Source organism: Hyla sarda, chromosome 10 (assembly GCF_029499605.1).
Source record: "Hyla sarda isolate aHylSar1 chromosome 10, aHylSar1.hap1, whole genome shotgun sequence".
NCBI lineage: Eukaryota > Metazoa > Chordata > Amphibia > Anura > Hylidae > Hyla > Hyla sarda.
In genome coordinates this window covers 22,158,400-22,177,078 of record NC_079198.1, presented here as the reverse complement: position 1 = coordinate 22,177,078, position 18,679 = coordinate 22,158,400, and the positions used below count along the sequence as shown (strand labels likewise).

At 44.5% G+C, this 18,679-nt stretch overlaps 2 protein-coding genes across 6 annotated transcripts in view; one reads left to right on the top strand and one right to left on the bottom strand.

Annotated features, from left to right (window-relative positions):
• The window catches only part of IRF3 (interferon regulatory factor 3), a 53,894-nt gene extending 45,312 nt beyond the window's left edge, over window positions 1–8,582 (top strand). For all 4 annotated transcript variants that reach the window (XM_056541944.1, XM_056541943.1, XM_056541945.1 and 1 more), the window contains 2 exons: window positions 1,759–1,877; window positions 8,386–8,582. In XM_056541944.1, the coding sequence (XP_056397919.1) occupies window positions 1,759–1,877; window positions 8,386–8,550 (284 nt within the window). In that variant the 3' untranslated portion in view covers window positions 8,551–8,582. The remainder of the gene's footprint in view (window positions 1–1,758; window positions 1,878–8,385) is intronic.
• Window positions 8,583–17,221: 8,639 nt separating this feature from the next.
• SCAF1 (SR-related CTD associated factor 1) overlaps window positions 17,222–18,679 on the bottom strand; it is a 37,801-nt gene continuing 36,343 nt past the window's right edge. For both annotated transcript variants that reach the window (XM_056542526.1, XM_056542525.1), the window contains exon 11: window positions 17,222–17,893. In XM_056542526.1, coding sequence (XP_056398501.1) covers window positions 17,705–17,893 — 189 coding nt within the window. In that variant the 3' untranslated portion in view covers window positions 17,222–17,704. The remainder of the gene's footprint in view (window positions 17,894–18,679) is intronic.

The following is an 18,679-nucleotide window of genomic DNA, read 5'->3' as shown; positions in this document are numbered from 1 at the left end:
GTGTCTTCCAAAAGTAAAAACTCATAAATTTTATGATGCAAACATAAAGTAGACATATGGTATATGTGAACCCAAAAAAAATATATTTTGAATATCCATTTTCCTTACAAGCAGAGAGCTTCAAAGTTAGAAAAATGCAAAATTTTCATTTTTTTCATCAAATTTGGTGATTTTTCACCAAGAAAGGATGCAAGTTACCATAAAATTTTACCACTAAGTTAAAGTAGAATATGTCACGAAAAAACAATCTCGGAATCAGAATGATAACTAAAAGCATTCCAGAGTTATTAATGTTTAAAGTGACAGTGGTCAGAATTGCAAAAAACGCTCCGGTCCTTAAGGTGAAAAAGGGCTCGGTCCTTAAGGGGTTAAGGAGGTATTTTGGTCAGTAATTTTAGGCAAAATCAGGACTGGGTCTAAAACACTGAAAAGGTGCAAATCTCTCCATTATAGATTTTCTCTATGTTGATTCCACTCCTGGTTTTGGCCAAAAAATACTGTCCAAAATACTGTGTGTGAACCCAGTTGTAATGTTCGTTAGGTTATGTAATAGTCAGCATAGGGGATGGTAATGATTAATAGTCTCAAGATGGGAAGCGTTGGTTAGGGAACGACCGATATTGATTTTTTAGGGCCGGTACCGATACCTATAATATGTTAACTTTCAGGCCAATAGCCGATAACTTATACCGATATTCCGGTATAAATTATCGGCTATCCCCCCCGGCCCCGCAGAAGCCACTGCAGATCAATCATTTAAAGCGGGCGCTTTAAGTCAATGAACTGCAGCGGCTTTTGCGGGGGCAGAGACCGCCGCCGCCGCCCACTTCTCTCCCCCCTGCCAGTCCTGGGGTCCTGAGCCCAACCACCGCTGCTGCCCCATTGCATCCCCGGTTTATAATTACCTGTTCCCGGGGTCCGCGCTACTTCTGGCTCCGGCAGCGTCCTGAGCTGTCACTGTGCGCACTGACGGGGACGTTGTGTTGAAGACGTCACTCGTCATTGCGTTGCGTAGCGCACAGCAATAGCACAGGACGTCGCAGGAGCCAGAAGTAGTGCAGACCCCGGGAACAGGTAATTATAAAACCGGGGATGGGGGAGGCAATGGGACAGCGGCGGCGGCAGTCTCTGGCTGGGGAGGCGGGGCATTATAGGCATATCGGAAAGGTAATTGCCGATACCAATAACCATAAAGATCCTGAATATCTGCCGATAACATCGGCCAAACCGATAATCGGTCGATCCCTAGCGTTGGTGTAGGGGATCACCGATGGCTTTTCCCCGTCACACTGTCCACTGCCCCAGGAGTCTTCTGGTTGAGTTGTGATTTATTGAAATGTAAATCCACCATAGTTATATACCTCTTTGCCAGATCTAGGGCCAGTCTTTTTCCCAAGCCAATAGTAGGAAAGTCAGCCAAGCTATGGAGCTCTCTGAACATAGATGCCCCACAATTATCTTCTACAGCTTGAAGGAATCAAGGATTGTTCTTATTTTAATTCCATGTATAATATAGTATTAATGGGGTTATCCAGTATTAGAAAAACGTAGCTGCGTTCTTCCAGAAACAGCACCACTTCAGTTCCTTTGAAGTGAATGGTCTTGTAATACCACATACAACCTGAGGACAGGTGTGGCACTGTTTCCAGAAGAAAGCAGCTATGTTTTTCTAATTCTGGATAACCCCTCTAAATCCAACATGCATCAGGTGGGGAAGCAGATATACCTCACATAATGTCTCTTCTTTCCTTGGGTCAGAATTAATCGACTTTGTGGAACAACGGAGGAAAGACTCTCCACAGTATTCAATCTGGATTTGTCTTGGAGAACAATGGCCAGATGACAAACCATGGCAGAAGAAATGTGTCATGGTGCAGGTGAATGACAAATCTATTCCTTACAGCAACAAATTAATAATCTAATGCAGGGGTACTCAACTATTCTTAGTGAGGGTCCGGGTCCGCTTATCCAGATCTGCCACCGGTAAAGGGCCGAGCAAAGTGCTGAGGTCTGATTCACACCTAGTGGCCGCAGTACCATGAAGGAAAGAGGTAAAACGACTGAAGTCTGGAGGATGTAAATGTACTGTTTCCTGTATTTTCTGAATACTGCCAGAGACTATACCCCTGAATAAAATACTGCCACACGTTGTACCCCTGAATATAATACTGCCAGAGACTATACCCCTGAATAAAATACTGCCACACGTTGTACCCCTGAATATAATACTGCCAGAGACTATACCCCTGAATAAAATACTGCCACACGTTGTACCCCTGAATATTATACTGCCAGAGACTATACCCCTGAATATAATACTGCCACATGCTGAACCCCTGAACATAATGCTGCCAGAGACTATACCCCTGAATATAATACTGCCACACGTTGTACCCCTGAATATTATACTGCCAGAGACTATACCCCTGAATAAAATACTGCCACACGTTGTACCCCTGAATATAATACTGCCAGAGACTATACCCCCTGAATAAAATACTGCCACACGTTGTACCCCTGAATATAATACTGCCAGAAACTATACCCCCTGAATAAAATACTGCCACGCTGTACCCCTGAATATAATACTGCCACATGCTGAACCCCTGAATATAATACTGCCACATGCTGAACCCCTGAACATAATGCTGCCAGAGACTATACCCCTGAATATAATACTGCCACACACGACGTACCCCTGAATATAATACTGCCAGAAACTATACCCCCTGAATAAAATACTGCCACACGTTGTACCCCTGAATATAATACTGCCAGAGACTATACCCCCTGAATAAAATACTGCCACACGTTGTACCCCTGAATATAATACTGCCAGAAACTATACCCCCTGAATAAAATACTGCCACACGCTGTACCCCTGAATATAATACTGCCACATGCTGAACCCCTGAACATAATGCTGCCAGAGACTATACCCCTGAATATAATACTGCCACACACGACGTACCCCTGAATATAATACTGCCAGAAACTATACCCCCTGAATAAAATACTGCCACACGCTGTACCCCTGAATATAATACTGCCACACGCTGAACCCCTGAACATAATACTGCCAGAGACTATACCCCCTGAATATAATACTGCCACATGCTGTACCCCTGAATATATTACTGCCAGAGACTATACCCCCTGAATATAATACTGCCACACGCTGTACCCCTGAATATAATACTGCCACACGCTGAACCCCTGAATATAATACTGCCACACGCTGAACCCCTGAATATAATACTGCCACATGCTGAACCCCTGAACATAATGCTGCCAGAGACTATACCCCTGAATATAATACTGCCACACACGACGTACCCCTGAATATAATACTGCCAGAAACTATACCCCTGAATATAATACTGCCACATGCTGTACCCCTGAATATAATACTGCCACATGCTGTACCCCCTGAATATAATACTGCTACATGCTGTACCCCTAAATATAATACTGCCACACGCTGTACCCCTGAATATATTACTGCCACACGCTGTACCCCTGAATATAATACTGCCACATACTATACCCCTGAATATATTACTGAAGCACGCTATGCCCCTGAATACATTACTGCAGCATGCTGTACCCCTGGATATAATCCTGCCACATACTATACCCCTGAATATATTACTGCCACACACTGTACCCTGAATATAATACTGCTGCACACTGTACCCCTGAATATAATACTGCTACACACTGTACCCCTGAATATAATAATGCTGCACACTGTACCCCTGAATATAATACTGCTACACACTGTACCCCTGAATATAATACTGCTACACACTGTACCCCTGAATATAATACTGCTACACACTGTACACCTGAATATAATACTGCTACACACTGTACCCCTGAATATAATACTGCCACACAATGTATCCCTAAATATATTACTGCTACACACTGTACCCCTGAATATAATACTACCAGAGACTATACCCCTGAATATATTACTGAAGCATGCTATGCCCCTGAATATATTACTGCAGCATGCTGTAGCCCTGAATATAATACTGCCACATACTAAACCCCTGAATATATTACTGCAGCATGCTGTACCCCTCAATATAATACTGCCACATACTATACCCCTGAATATTGCCCCTGAATATATTACTTCAGCATGCTGTACCCCTGAATATATTACTGCCACACGCTGTACCCCTGAATATAATGCTGCCACATGCTGTACTCCTGAATATATTACTACCACTCACTGTACCCCCTGAATATAATACTGCCACACACTGTACCCCTGAATATATTACTGCAGCATGCTGTGCCCTCAAATATATTACTGCCACACGCTATGCCGCTGGTATAGTGCTGCCACATTCTATGCCCCTAATATATTAATATATTACTGCCACTTGGTATGCCCCTGGTATAGTACTGCAACACGCTGTATCCCTGGTATAGTACTGCCACACACTATATCCCTGGTATAGTACAGCCACACACTATATCCCTGGTATAGTACAGCCACACACTATATCCCTGGTATAGTACTGCCACACACTATATCCCTGGTATAGTACTGCCACACACTGTATCCCTGGTATAGTACTGCCACACACTATATCCCTGGTATAGTACAGCCACACACTATATCCCTGGTATAGTACAGCCACACACTATATCCCTGGTATAGTACAGCCACTCACTGTATCCCTGGTATAGTACAGCCACTCACTGTATCCCTGGTATAGTACTGCCACACACTATATCCCTGGTATAGTACTGCCACACACTATATCCCTGGTATAGTACAGCCACACACTGTATCCCTGGTATAGTACTGCCACACACTATATCCCTGGTATAGTACAGCCACACACTATATCCCTGGTATAGTACTGCCACACACTATATCCCTGGTATAGTACAGCCACTCACTATATCCCTGGTATAGTACAGCCACTCACTGTATCCCTGGTATAGTACAGCCACTCACTGTATCCCTGGTATAGTACTGCCACACACTATATCCCTGGTATAGTACAGCCACACACTATATCCCTGGTATAGTACTGCCACACACTGTATCCCTGGTATAGTACAGCCACACACTATATCCCTGGTATAGTACTGCCACACGCTATGTCCCTGGTATAGTACTGCCACACACTATATCCCTGGTATAGTACAGCCACACACTATATCCCTGGTATAGTACAGCCACACACTATATCCCTGGTATAGTACTGCCACACACTATATCCCTGGTATAGTACAGCCACACACTATATCCCTGGTATAGTACAGCCACACACTATATCCCTGGTATACTACTGCCACACACTATATCCCTGGTATAGTACAGCCACTCACTGTATCCCTGGTATAGTACTGCCACACACTATATCCCTGGTATAGTACTGCCACACACTATATCCCTGGTATAGTACAGCCACACGCTATATCCCTGGTATAGTACTGCCACACACTATATCCCTGGTATAGTACAGCCACACACTATATCCCTGGTATAGTACAGCCACACACTATATCCTTGGTATAGTACTGCCACACACTGTATCCCTGGTATAGTATTGCCACACACTATATCCCTGGTATAGTACTGCCACACACTATATCCCTGGTATAGTACAGCCACACACTATATCCCTGGTATAGTACAGCCACACACTATATCCCTGGTATAGTACAGCCACTCACTGTATCCCTGGTATAGTACAGCCACTCACTGTATCCCTGGTATAGTACAGCCACTCACTATATCCCTGGTATAGTACAGCCACTCACTATATCCCTGGTATAGTACAGCCACTCACTGTATCCCTGGTATAGTACAGCCACACACTGTATCCCTGGTATAGTACTGCCACACACTATATCCCTGGTATAGTACTGCCACTCACTGTATCCCTGGTATAGTACTGCCACATGCTATGTCCCTGGTATAGTACAGCCACACACTATGTCCCTGGTATATTACTGCCACACACTATATCCCTGGTATAGTACTGCCACACACTGTATCCCTGGTATAGTACTGCCACACACTATATCCCTGGTATAGTTCTGCCACACACTATATCCCTGGTATAGTACAGCCACACACTGTATCTCTGGTATAGTACTGCCACACACTATGTCCCTGGTATATTACTGCCACACACTGTATCCCTGGTATAGTACAGCCACTCACTGTATCCCTGGTATAGTACTGCCACACACTATATCCCTGGTATAGTACTGCCACACACTATATCCCTGGTATAGTACTGCCACACACTGTATCCCTGGTATAGTACTGCCACACACTATATCCCTGGTATAGTACAGCCACACACTATATCCCTGGTATAGTACTGCCACACACTGTATCCCTGGTTTAGTACTGCCACACACTGTATCCCTGGTATAGTACTGCCACACACTGTATCCCTGGTATAGTACTGCCACACACTATGTCCCTGGTATATTACTGCCACACAATATGCCCCCAAATATAATTTTAACAAACACTGTGCCATTTACTGACTAATTGTACCGTAAAACAATGAATGGTGCCACCGTGCCCCCAGAATGTATGAAGTCACTGTGCCCCCAGAATGTATGAAGTCACTGTGCCCCCAGAATGTATGAAGTCACTGTGCCCCCAGAATAAATTAAGTCACTGTGCCCCCAGAATAAATTAAGTCAATGTGCCCCCAGAATAAATCAAGTCGCTGTGCCACCTCATAAACCGTGTCTCTGTGTCTCTTCAGCTGCTGCAAACTACAACTCCCATCATGCACAGACAGACGGTCATGATGGGAGTTGTAGTTCTGTAACAACTGGAGAGTCACAGGTGGAGGAATGACTTCTCACCTGACAACGTAGGCTCCCCAGTCCCAGGTCACATGCTGCTCCGCTTCTCTGGCCTCTTCTAGTCAGGCCTGACCAGAGGAGATGATGCTGGAAGCGCTAATCGCGCCGCCTGCATCACAGGAAAAGCGCCGGGCAGCCAGGCAGAGAACACAGGGTTCCCTCCGGTGTCTTAAGACAACGATACAAATGAATGAGGGGAGAGCGGTGGGCGGTCCACATGACTGGGCGCGGTCCGCCAGTTGAGTATCCCTGATCTAATGTATATGAGGTGCCTTCTGAAGAAACAATAGTCCACTAAGTTAGGCTGGCCAGTTACATAAAACTAGTATCGGTAGGAATTCAGAGAACCAACATGGCGGGTGTAGTTTTACCAAAGAATGGCCAAGAACAGACAGCCTAAGAGATCCCATTTTTGGCAGACATAAGTCTGTTATTGACCACTATAAGCAATTATTCACAACCATTTATGATTTATAATTGGTTGAAATGATCCAAATTTCAGGCAACTTTTATCTTCTGTATATGGGCAGCTTAAAGAGTACCTGTCATAACCTAATAAATTTTTTAATCCTCCCAGTTTACTTCCCCCATCATGATAAACCACCCCCTGCCTTTATTTTATTTTTTTTCTTGATATTGTGCTGTTTCTCTTGCTCACTGTCACTGAGCTCCACAGACTGTGGAGGGGCATTCCCTAGCAGGCGTGACATCATCTGAAGCCATACAGGGGAGAACTTCCTCCCTCTCTCTACTATGCTGCTCTGAACATACAGAGGGAGATTTATCAAAATCTGTGCAGAGGAAAAGTTGCCCAGTTGTCCATAGCAACCAGACAGTTTTTTTTTTTGTTTTTTTTTTTAGCAAGGCCTCTGCAAAATGGAAAAAGCTATCTGATTAGTTGCTATGTGCAACTTTTCTACTGCACAGGATTTGATAAATCTCCCCAAAAGCCTAGAGCAGTTCAGCCTGAGATGGGCTGTGATTGGCTGAGACAGCACACCTCTCCCATCTGATCTCTAACTGAACTCTACAGTGTGCTCAGATCTGCCCAGCAGCTGCAAAAGAGAGCAGAAATATCCAGCACAATGTTGTGCACAATTGTTAGCACTATGCACTGAAGGCATCATGACTCACAGCAGTGTTTTCCAATCAGGGTTCCTCCAGTTGTTGCAAAACTACTGCTCCCAGCATGCCTGGACAGCCTTTGGCTCTATACAACCTATACACTGTCCTGAGCTGAGGTCCCATCTGCATTTCCAGGCTGCTGCAAGAGATAATCTGCTGGCAGGACTAGAAGGAGGACCCCTGGTGGCCAAACGTATAGGGGGTTAAAGGGGTACTCTGGTGGAAAACTTTTTTTTTTAAATCAACTGGTGCCAGAAAGTTAAGCAGTTTTGCAACAGCTGGAGACACACTGCTTGGAAAACATTGACTTTGAGAGTCTGATAAATAGAATGAATACCCCAGATTTAATTGTCAGGTGTCCCCTAAATCTCATTGTCCTAATTTTCTTACTTGTAGGTGACCCCTGTTACAATGCGTCTCCTTCATGAGTTAAGCTACAGCACTGGAGCGTCTTCTCTGACCAATAGTGACATAAGGTTGGAAATCTCAGACTCCTTATCCAGCACAAATAGTCTGCTGTCCCTTCTGAAGAGCATCGAGGACATGATGGACTGGGAGTAAAGAATTAAAAGGGTATTCCAGGAAAAAACTTTATATATATATATATATATATATATATATAATCAACTGGCTCCAGAAAGTTAAACAGATGTGTAAATTACTTCTATTAAAAAATCTTAATCCTTTCAATAATTATCAGCTGCTGAAGTTGAGTTGTTTTCTGTCTGGCAACAGTGCTCTCTGCTGACATCTCTGCTTGTCTCGGGAACTGCACAGAGTAGAAGAGGTTTGCTATGGGGATTTGCTTCTCCTCTGGACAGTTCCCGAGACAAGTGTCATCAGAGAGCACTAAGACAGAAAAGAACAACTCAACTTCAGCAGCTCATAAGTACTGAAAGGATTATTTTTTTTAATAGACGTAATTTACAAATCTTTTAAACTTTCTGGAGCCAGTTGATATATAAAAAAAAGTTTTTTCCTGGATAACCCCATTAACTATTTCTTTGCATCTTTCACATGTTATTGTATAAAGTGACATAAAATGAATAAAAAGGAATTGAATAAAAGAAAAAAACGCTCTTGCCATTGAAACTGAGAATTTGGCTTATCTTATTTTCTGGCCTACACACACAACTGTTGAAGAAACAATTTAGTAAGACCACACATTGTACGGCAAAACCAAAAATATATTATTTGTGTGGGAAAATTGAAAAGAAAACCGTAATTTTGCAAGTTTTGGAAGGTTTTGTTTTCACGCTGTACACTTTACAATGAAATGTTTTCTTTATTCTTTGGGTTAATACGATTAATAGAAAAGTATTTCAACGTGGGTATCATTTTATTGAACTTTTTGCAAAATAAGTTTTTTTTAATTGCTCTATTTTGACCACCTATTACTTTCTACCACTTTTGTGTATATGTGACTTTTTTAAAGGGGTACTCCCGCAGAAAACGTTTTTTTTAACCCCTTAAGGACGCAGCCCTTTTTCACCTTAAGGACTGAGCCCTTTTTCGCAATTCTGACCACCGTCACTTTACGAATTAATAACGCAAAAACGCTTTTACCGAATATTCTGAGATTGTTTTTTCGTGACATATTCTACTTTATTTTGGTGGTAAATTTTCGGCGTTACTTGCATCCTTTTTTGGGGAAAAATCCAAAAATTTCATGAAAATTTTGCATTTTTCTAACTTTGAAGCTCTCTACTTGTAAGGAAAATAAATATTCACAATAAATTTTATTTTTCTTCATAAATACAATATGTCCACTTTATGTTGGCATGATAAAATGGACATATTTTTGCTTTTTGAATAAAATTTGAGGGCTTCAAAGTAGAGCAACAATTTTCTAAAAAATTCATGAAAATTGCTAAATCTGAAGGGACAGATTTTACAGAACTACAACTCCCAGCATGCCTGGGCAGTCCAGGCATGCTGAGAGTTGTAGTTTGGCAACATCTGGAGGGCTACTGTTTGGGCACCACTTTACTGCGGCCTTCCTAGTGGTTGCCACAGTAAAGATCGTTTTACTTTCACTTTCAATCCCCACCCCGCCCCCGCCCACCGTCGATTCCCTACCTGATCAAGTATCCAGCAGTCTCCAGCGAAGATCCTGGGTCCCCAGGCAACTTCTCCTGCAGGTACGGCCTCCATCTTCTTCCCACGATCCCCTCGACATCCAGGGGCGGACAGAACGGGGGGTTGCCATGCCCCCTGTCCTGCGCTGCCATTGGTCAGAACTCCGTTGACTAATGGCAGGGGATAGGAGGAGATTGCAGCTCTGCGACCTCACTCCTATCCCTTAGGCTGATCGGGGCTGTCGCTGACAACTCTGATCGGCCCTATTTTCCAGGTGATCGGGTCACCAGAGACCCGATCAGCCCAGAATTGGAGAAAATCGCATGTCTGAATTGACATGCGATTTTCTCCGATCACCGACATGGGGGGGTCTCAGGACCCCCCTGGGCGATGTGCCGGGGTGCCTGCTGAATGATTTCAGCAGGGATCCCGATCCGGTCCCCAACCGGCTAGCGGCGGGGACCGGAATTCCCACGGGCATATCCATACGCCCTGCGTCCTTAAGGACTCGGGATGCAGGGCGTATGGATACGCCCTGTGTCCTGAAGAAGTTAAATCAACTGGTGCCAAAAAGTTAAACAGATTTGTAAATTACTTCTATTAAAAAATCTTAATCCTTCCAGTACTTATTAGCTGCTGAATACTACAGAGGAAATGGTTTTCTTTTTGGAGCACAGAGCTCTCTGCTGACACCTCTGTCCAGAGTAGGAGATAATCCCCATAGCAAACATATGTTGCTCTGGACAGTTCCTACAATGGACAGAGATGTCAGCAGAGAGCAATGTGGTCATGATGTCAGCAGAGAACTCTGTGTTTCAAAAAAATTTTTAATAAAAAAGAAATATTAATAAAAAGCATTAAAGGGGAGTACCCCTTTAATGCTTTTTATTAATATATTTTTTTTTCATGTTTACGCCGTTCACCGTAGATCATTAATATTATATTTTGATAGTTCAGACATTTACGCACGTGCCGATACCAAAAGTGTTTATTATTTTTACGCTTTTTCAGTTAATATGGGAAAAGGGGCCATTTAAAATTTTATTGGGGAAGGAAGGGGCTTTTTCTAATTTAATTTTTCTAATTTTTTTTTACACTTTTTATGCAATCATTAGATTGCTAATATGTTCAGTGCTATGTACATGCTTAGCACTGATCAGTATTATCGGCGATCTACTTCTCCTGTCTGCTGATAGGCAGACCAGAGAAGAAGTCCCTGGGATGATGCCACTATGTCTGCTATTACCGGCGGGTCCCTGGCTGCTGATAGCAGCCAGGACCTACTGTGTATGATGCGAGGATCCAGATCCAGATCTCACGACATGTACAGGATGTAAATGTACGTCCTGGTGCATTAAGTACAAGGACATACATTTACATCCTGTGTTGTTAAGGTGTTAATGTGCTTCAGAGATGACATAGTTGAGATCAACTGAGCTTCTTAGGCTAGGCACACGGCGGATATTCCGTGGAAATATTCTGCTCAGAAATTCCCCTGCAGCAGAGTCCCATTGATTTCAATAGGATTCTGCTGCACCATGCACACGGCAAAATTTACACAGCAGATGTTTCTGCAGCTGATAATCTGATTCCATTGTCTGCAGAAAGAATAGTCATATGTCTATTCTTTCAGCCAATTACGCTTGGAAATGCATTGCTGTCTATGAGCCGACGCATTTTCGAGTGGTCCTAGCCCGCGCCAGATCACCTGTGCAGAGGAAGAGTTGCTGAGCTGCCCATAGCAACCAATCAGATCGCTTCTTTCATTTTTAACAAGGCCTCTGCACAATGAAAGAAGGGATCTGATTGGTTGCTATGGGCAACTTTTCCTCTGGACAGGTTTTGATAAATCTCCCCCATAATGCTCCCCCTATATGTTTAAACAAAATAAATCTCCCCCTATATGTTTAAACAAACTCAGGCAACTTCCATTTAACTCTTCTGGTCTATAGACATTTATAACCTGAAGAGGATCTGTCTTAGACTCAGTCCCATTTTTTAGAGGTGCAGGGTCTGTCTCATAGAGGTGTGCGGTCTCCCCCACAGGCTGCAGTCCCATATTTTTAGTCACATTGGGGGAGATTTATCGAAACCTCTCCAGAGGAAAAGTTGCCCAGTTGCCCATAGCAACCAATCCGATCACTTCTTTCATTTTACAGAGGCCTTGGTTAAAATGAAATAGCGAACTGATTGGTTGCTATGGGCAACTAGACAACTTTTCCTCTGGAGAGGTTTCGATAAATCTCCCCAGGATCACACTGCGGAATCTCTGGGCAGAAAATTTCCGTCCGGAGATTCCGAGTGCGGCCAGTGCCGACTGAATCAGTTGGCGCTAGGACCGTGCGGACACTGCAGTCTCCAATTAACTGCAATGTGTTCCGCGAGTATTTCTGCCTGAAGAATGAGCAACGCCATTCTTCAGGTGGAAATTTTCAAACAGATTTTCCGTTCACAAATTCCGAAGTGTGAATTTGTGAAGGGAAACCCATTCACTACACTATACATTTTAGTAAGCAGAATTTCTGCCTGCAATTTCAAAAGGGAATTGCAGGCGGAAATTCCGTAGTGCGAACCCAGCCTAAGGGTACATTCAGATGAGCAGATCCGCCGCTGAAGGACCTCCTATTTGCTGGCTTTACATGTGCCTGCTTGGAGCGGCAATACGCCGCTACTAGCAGACACACTGCGATGTGCGAGTCGCCGCAGTATACTCGCACATCGCGGCAGCTCATTGAGCAGGGGGAGCAGCTGCGATGTGTGCGAGTACACCGCGCATGCGTGGCGACTCGCACATTGTTTCAGTGTGTCTGCACGTAGTGGCGTATTGCCGCTCCAAGCAGGCACATGTAAAGCCAGCATATAGAGGTCCTTCAGCGGCGGATCTGCAGAGTAAAATACGCTGCAAATCCGCTCGTCTGAACGTACTCTTAGGGTCTATTCACACAGCAGGATTTCCGCTGACGGAATTCCACCTGAAAAGAAAACCCCATACACTTCTATGGCTTTCCGCACTCCCGTTGACCCTTTGGAATTTCCACTTGCGGGTCTATTCACACGTCAATATTGACACACGCAGAATTCCGCCTCAATTTTAGGGTGCATTCCCACCTGGCGTATTTTGCTGCATATTTTCCTACCCATTGACTTCAATGGGAAATAAAATACACAGCAGCAAAATACGCCAGGTGGGAACGCACCCTAAAGGGGCACTCTGCAGCTCAGCGTTTGGAACAAACTGTTCTGAACGCTGGGCTCTCGTGATATCATAGCCCCGCCCCCTCAATGCAAGTCTATGGGAGGAGGCGTGATAGCCATCACGCCTCCTCCCATAGACTTGCATTGAGGGGGTGGGGCTATGACGTCACAAGCTCCCGGCACCAGCATTCAGAAAAGTTTGTTCCAAACGCTGAGCAGCGGAGTACACCTTTAATAGACTTCTATGGCAGTGTTTCTAAAGTGCAGTCCTAAAATACAGTTTTCTCAGGATATAAGACAGAACTGACAAGAACCATACATTCTTACTGACTTACTAACCACTTGTAGGAATTTGGGAAAGATTTGGGCGCAGTTCTGTGGTAAAAAACCACAGACTTTTCCGCTGAACCTATGAGCACATCTGTATCTGATGTCACCTGAAATATTCTGAGGTAAATCTTTGAGTGGGCGGAGCTTCACCTGAGGGGAGACCCCGCCCCCCCCCCCCCCCAATCAAGACATCACCTAATGCAGTAATTGTATACACAAGGGTGTATTTATTTATTTGTCAAATGGAACTAAGAGGCTTCACCTGTACCCATCAGCTATAGATAGGGGGCTGTGTCATGAAGAGAAATACCGGTAGTCTAGGCTACATTCACACCACGTTTTTGCAATACAGTTCCCGTATCAGGTTTTTGATGAAAAACGGATTCCTCAAAACCATACTAAACTGTACCAAAACGCGTGTACAAATTTTAACCCGTATACGGTTAAAAACCATATACGGCTTGAAAAATTATGTCCAGTTGCATTTGTTTTTTTAAAATAAAAAATAAGTATACATTTTTAACTTTTCCCTCCATTATAAATAAAGTTTCACTTGTTTGATTGAAATTCCAAGATAAAAAAAAATGTGTGCACTGCACATGTACAAAAACATATGGTGAAAATGGATTCTCATGACTCCCATGTTAAAAAACTGCCACGCTCCTTGTGACCTCATAGCTACGCCCCCTTAATCCCGTCACGCTCCCTCCCATAGACTTGCATTGAGGGTGCGTGGCCGACCCCCGCAGCGCGAAAACAGCATTCTAAACATTTAAAAACCTTTGCCAATGGGTGCCATTTTCTCCCATTGATAAACTGGGCAGTGCAATGCCATCTTGGCCTGGATGTGTAACCAGTAGAGGTGAGTGAATCTACTGTAAATGGGGCAAAATCTGACTCTGACATTGATTTGTTTAAAGGAGAACTCCAGAATATAAAAAAAAAAAAAAAAGTGTCCCCCATACTGCCGTCAGTAAAATAAATAAAGATGTACATACCTTTCTTCGCTCCCCTGGGGCCTCCGGTAACCGGCTCCGGTCTCCGCCGCGATTCTCTTCCTGGTTGCCGGTGGTCGGAGAGTCATACTGCGCTCAGCCAATCACCGGCCGCAGCGAACTCCCGGCTCGGCCGGCGATAGGCTGAGCGGCAGTGTGACGTTTTCGGCCCCGGCAGCAGGTGCCGGTGTAGTGAAGAATTTTGTGTCCTGAAGAGTTCTCACACTGCCGCTCAGCCTATCGCTGGCCGAGCGCAGTATGACTTGCCGAATATCTGCAACTAGGAAGAGGATTGCGGCGGAGACCGGAGACGGTTACCGGAGGCCCCGGGGGAGCAAAGGAATGTACATCTTTTTTTTTTTTCTGCCGGCAGTATGGAGGACAATTTTTATATTCTGGAGTTCTCCTTTAAAGGGATGTCACGAGGGGCGGCGCCATGACGTCACGCTGCTCCGTCCCCCGTATCGCCCGTCATTACGGACAGAGCGAACTCGCTCTGTACTGTAATGATAGCGTGGTGCCGCAGCGGGGATCCCGGGGGTCCCCAGCAGCGGGACCGCGACGATCTGACATCTTATCCCCTATCCTTTGGATAGGGGATAAGACGTCTAGGGGCGGAGTACCCCTTTAAAGGAAATCCGTCATCAGAATTACCCGCACTAAACCTGTTACACATGCTTGTAGTGCGGGTGATCCCGATTAAAACGCTTCTTACCCGGTTAAAAATGGTTCAGCGGTTCTTAAGATATCTATATTTTAGTTTTTTGTTATTCCCTGGCTTGGGACTCAGTGGGAGGTCTTATCATCTCGGACTCTGCTATACGTCATTCTAGCTGGGCGGAGCGGCCGCCCGGTTCATGAATATTCATGACCTTATCCTCGTAGTCTAACTCCTTTTTCTAGGTCTGGTGGGGAGGGCCGCGCATGCGCCGCATTCCGTACACCCGGAATCGGCGTTCTCACCCCCGGCTTCACTCGAGCTGCCGCCCTATACAAGTGGTAAGACTGGCTGCATGAGTGAAAAGCCGGGGGTGGGAGGAACAAACTGAAGGAACAAGCTTTTCAATCATGCAGCCCGTCTTCTTACTTGTATAGGGCCGCAGCTCGAGTGAAGCCGGGGGGAGAACGCCGCTTCCGGGTGTACGGAATGCGGCGTGTGCGCGGCCCTCCCCACCAGACCTAGAAAAAGGAGTTAGACTACGAGGATAAGGTCATGAATATTCATGAACCGGGCAAAAGCTCCGCCCAGCTAGAATGACGTATAGCCGAGTCAGAGATGATAAGACCTCCCACTGAGTCCCAGGCCATGGAATAACAAAAAACTAAAAGATAGATATCTTAAGAACCGCTGAACCATTTTTAACCGGGTAAGAAGCGTTTTAATCAGGATCACCCGCACTACAAGAATGTGTAACAGGTTTATTGCGGGTGATTCTGATGACAGATTTCCTTTAACTAGAAGAGTCATTCCGCTTTCAAAGTGTAGTGACTGCCGGGAAATGTCAAGTATAAGAGGTTTCCGAAGACTGTATCCAACTAGGATAATATTAAGAGGCCAAGCTACTATAGATTCGCTCCCCTCTAGTAACCACTGAAGTCCATCAATGGACTCTTCCAGTGACCTTTCAGCCATATAGTTACATAGTATTGTTGAAAAAAGACATACGTCCATCAAGTTGTCTCGTGTAGCAAATACAAAAACACTGTTCCATGAAAAAGTGAGGGCTGAAGCTGCATTACTAGACAACATATGGACAGCTGTGGTGCTATTTTTGGAAGAAATCAGCCTTGTTTCACTCAGCCTGGACAACCGAAGGGATAATTGCTACCAACAATGGTTAAAGGGGTATTTCGGCTTTTTACTTCTCCCCTATCCAAGGGACCCCCGCAATCTTGGTGCAGCCCATGGCATTCTGTGCCGGGTGCTGCCTCAGACAGGGATGTGACGTCACGGGCACGCCCCTCCATTCATGTCTATGGGAGGGGGCGTGACTGCAGTCACGCCCCCTCCCATAGACATGAATGGAGGGGCATGGCCGTGGCGTCACTAGGGGCCGTGGCATCACGTCCCCATCTCGGATGAAGCGCTCGGCACAGAATGCTGAGACCTGCACGAGATCATGGGGGTCCCCAGCGGCCATACATCTTATCCCCTATCCTTTAGATAGGGGATAAGATGTATAAAGCCGAAATACCCCTTTAACCGCAGTGAACAGGTATAAAGTGGGCTCAACATTCAATAACTCATTCATAATGACTCATAACTCAAACATTTACTGAAATAAAGGCCCGAAGGTGTTTTCCCAACTGGCAAAGTTACCCCTATAATTTATATCCTCTAGGCGCCCAAATACCGGGCCCCTCGTGATTTCAAGAGTGGGGAGCAGAGTCTCCTCTTACAATGTAGCAATGATTTGCACATCTGCACCACTCCAATTATTCTCTATGGGAGCTGCCGGAGATCAGCACAATCCACCCCTCTATTCTCAGGTCCCCATTCTTAGTGGGGATCCTAGTAGTCGGCCCCCCCACAACGGGGTTTTTCCACAACACGCCACCCTGTATTGAAATCTCTGAAGACAATAGGCAGGAGGTATACAAAGACAATATTAAGAAACAGACAGAGAGGCTTACAGGATGGCGTTTTATTACAGCTATCAGGAAAAGGAGTTTATAACAAGAACTTGCTACCGAGGAGATGAAACCGTAGAGTTGTGTAAAATCATGCAAAATAAAATAATAATAATGGTGGGGGGGGGGGGGGGGGGGGGGTCGAGGGGAGGATATCAGTGTTAAAAATTAAAATCCGGTAGAGAATATGGATAATAAAGCTGCAAATCTGTGAAGCAAAATATATATTTACAAGAGACGACTATTTAAAACGAGACCGCACAGCAAACAATGGCCTGTGCAGGACTTGCTAGAAGATCCCGGCTCTGACAGGTCTGTGACCACAGTACAAGCAGAGGGAGAGGGCTTGTCAGGACTCACATAGATTTTTTTTTCTAAAGATAAGTATCTCTAAAGTTTGACAATTATTTGCATAAAAGTTTTTTTTCCTCTTTCTTTTCTTTTAAACTGACATTATTAGGTAGATTCCAATAGTCCTCTCTGGCTCAAATTAACGGTAAAGGGGGTAATGCCTTTTCAAAGCCACCCTGGTCCTTTCCACGGTAACTGCTGCTGCTCTCATCATCGTCCATTTTCTTGCCGTGTTTCCGGAAGTACTTGTATCGCTGGACGTAGGCTTTCACCAAGTTGTTTACCTTGACGGGGTTAATTTCTCCACTTTTGCTGTGACAGATCTGTAAGGAACAAGCGACAAAAGATTGAGTTGATCACATGACTTCTAATCTGTCATACATAGGCCAACAAAATGTTAAAGGGGGGCCCTTTGTGTTGTCCCGGTAGCCAAGGCTTCCTCCCCATTCCTACTTCCCTTGACCCTTTTATTTCCTATGGTTTCTTTTCTCTTCTTTCCTTGTTCTCTCCTTTTTCTTCTGCTGCACTTTTCCCTCTTATTGGACATACATGGCCTTACTGGATATTGATATTATCTTGTCAGACTGTGTCAGCCGTCCTTGCGTGGGTTGTTCCCACTTGGATGGGTTGTGTGTGCTATGCATGTTGTATACCAGTGTTTCCCAACTAGGGTGCCTCCAGCTGTTGCAAAACTACAACTTCCAGAATGCCTGGACAGCCCGAAGGCTGTTTGGGAAACACAGTTGTATACAGTTGTTTCATTGATTGACCTTGTGGTCGCTCTGGTTCTTATATTTGTATTTTTGAAAATGTGGACAAATGAAAACTAAAAAGGAATTTAAAAAAAAATTGTTTTTATTTATATATATATATATATATATATATATATATATATATATATATATATTTATTAAAACACTACTCAAAAAAATTAAGGGAACACTTAAACAACACAAGGTAACTCCAAGTCAATGACACTTCTGTGAAATCACACTGTCCACTCAGGAAGAACACTGATTGACAATCAATTTCACATGCGGTTGTGAAAATGGAACAGACAACAGGGGGAAATTATAGGCAATTAGCAAGACACCCCCAATAAAGGAGTG